The 943-nt window shown below is 49.8% G+C and overlaps 1 protein-coding gene across 1 annotated transcript; it reads left to right on the forward strand.

Annotated features, from left to right (window-relative positions):
• Positions 1-27: 27 nt before the first annotated feature.
• On the forward strand, positions 28-939 carry LOC106751271 (putative glycerol kinase 5; the record flags this gene model as incomplete). The annotated part of the gene is made up of 4 exons (XM_014632133.1): positions 28-285; positions 415-541; positions 601-705; positions 853-939. Coding segments are annotated over exons 1-4 (577 nt in total), but the record flags the coding sequence as incomplete, so codon positions are not given.
• Positions 940-943: the final 4 nt, after the last annotated feature.

Consider the following 943-nt stretch of genomic DNA (forward strand, 5'->3'; position numbering starts at 1 on the left):
CCGGTATTTTTCTCGTACAACAGCAGGATGCTCCGATCGGCCGATGGTCTCACGCGATTTTTCCTTTTTTCCTTCTTTTCTTATATCGTAGGCAAACATGTAACAGACGCCTCGTGCGCCTCGGCCACTGGCATATTCGATCCGTTCACGATGCAATGGGCCGATTGGGGGATAAACCTCTTAAAATTGCCGCGCGACATCTTCCCGGAAATAGTAGACACAGTGGGAGACTTCGGAGACACACCCGTGGAGCTGTTCGGCAGGAAAATCCCAATTTATTGCTCGGTAAGTTGCACGGAGGTTAGTCGTTCGTTATGTGAGGGACCGCCAAAGTCACGCTCAAATCGAGAGGAGAGAGTATCTCTCTCCCTCTCTCTCTCTCTCTCTCNAATGATAACGTTCCGATGAAATCAGATCGCCGACCAAGCGGCATCCTTGTTCGGCTCGGGATGCTACTATGCTGGCGATTTCAAAATCACCATGGGAACCGGCACCTTTGTAGACGTTAACACAGGACGAGAGCCGCACGTGTCTGTTAAAGGTAATTTCGAGGGGGAAATCGAGGAACTACGAGGATAAAAATCGAGAGATCGTTTGCAGGCCTTTATCCGGTGGTCGGGTGGCGAATCAAGAATGAACTGGTTTATGTCGCGGAAGGATCCGCGAACGATACCGGTGTATTAGTCGAGTGGGCCAGAGAGATAGGTGATTCATCAGCTTACGAATTAACGCGAAGAATTCGCGACAGTCCCTCCTACTTGGAAGTTTTTTGAGGGGAGCGCGAGCGAGCGCTGCGAAGAGACCCTGCTTCAGCTGTTGTTGAACTTGATTTTAATCATGTCATTGTTATAGGACTCGTGACTGACATCAAGGAGATCGCTGACATCGCAAAAGAAGTTCAGGACTCTGACGGAGTATACTTTATACCGGCATTCAGCGGCCT

The sequence above is a fragment of the Dinoponera quadriceps genome, unplaced genomic scaffold (assembly GCF_001313825.1).
Source record: "Dinoponera quadriceps isolate SergipeBrazil2010 unplaced genomic scaffold, ASM131382v1 scaffold10483, whole genome shotgun sequence".
In the NCBI taxonomy this organism is placed as follows: Eukaryota; Metazoa; Arthropoda; class Insecta; order Hymenoptera; family Formicidae; genus Dinoponera; species Dinoponera quadriceps.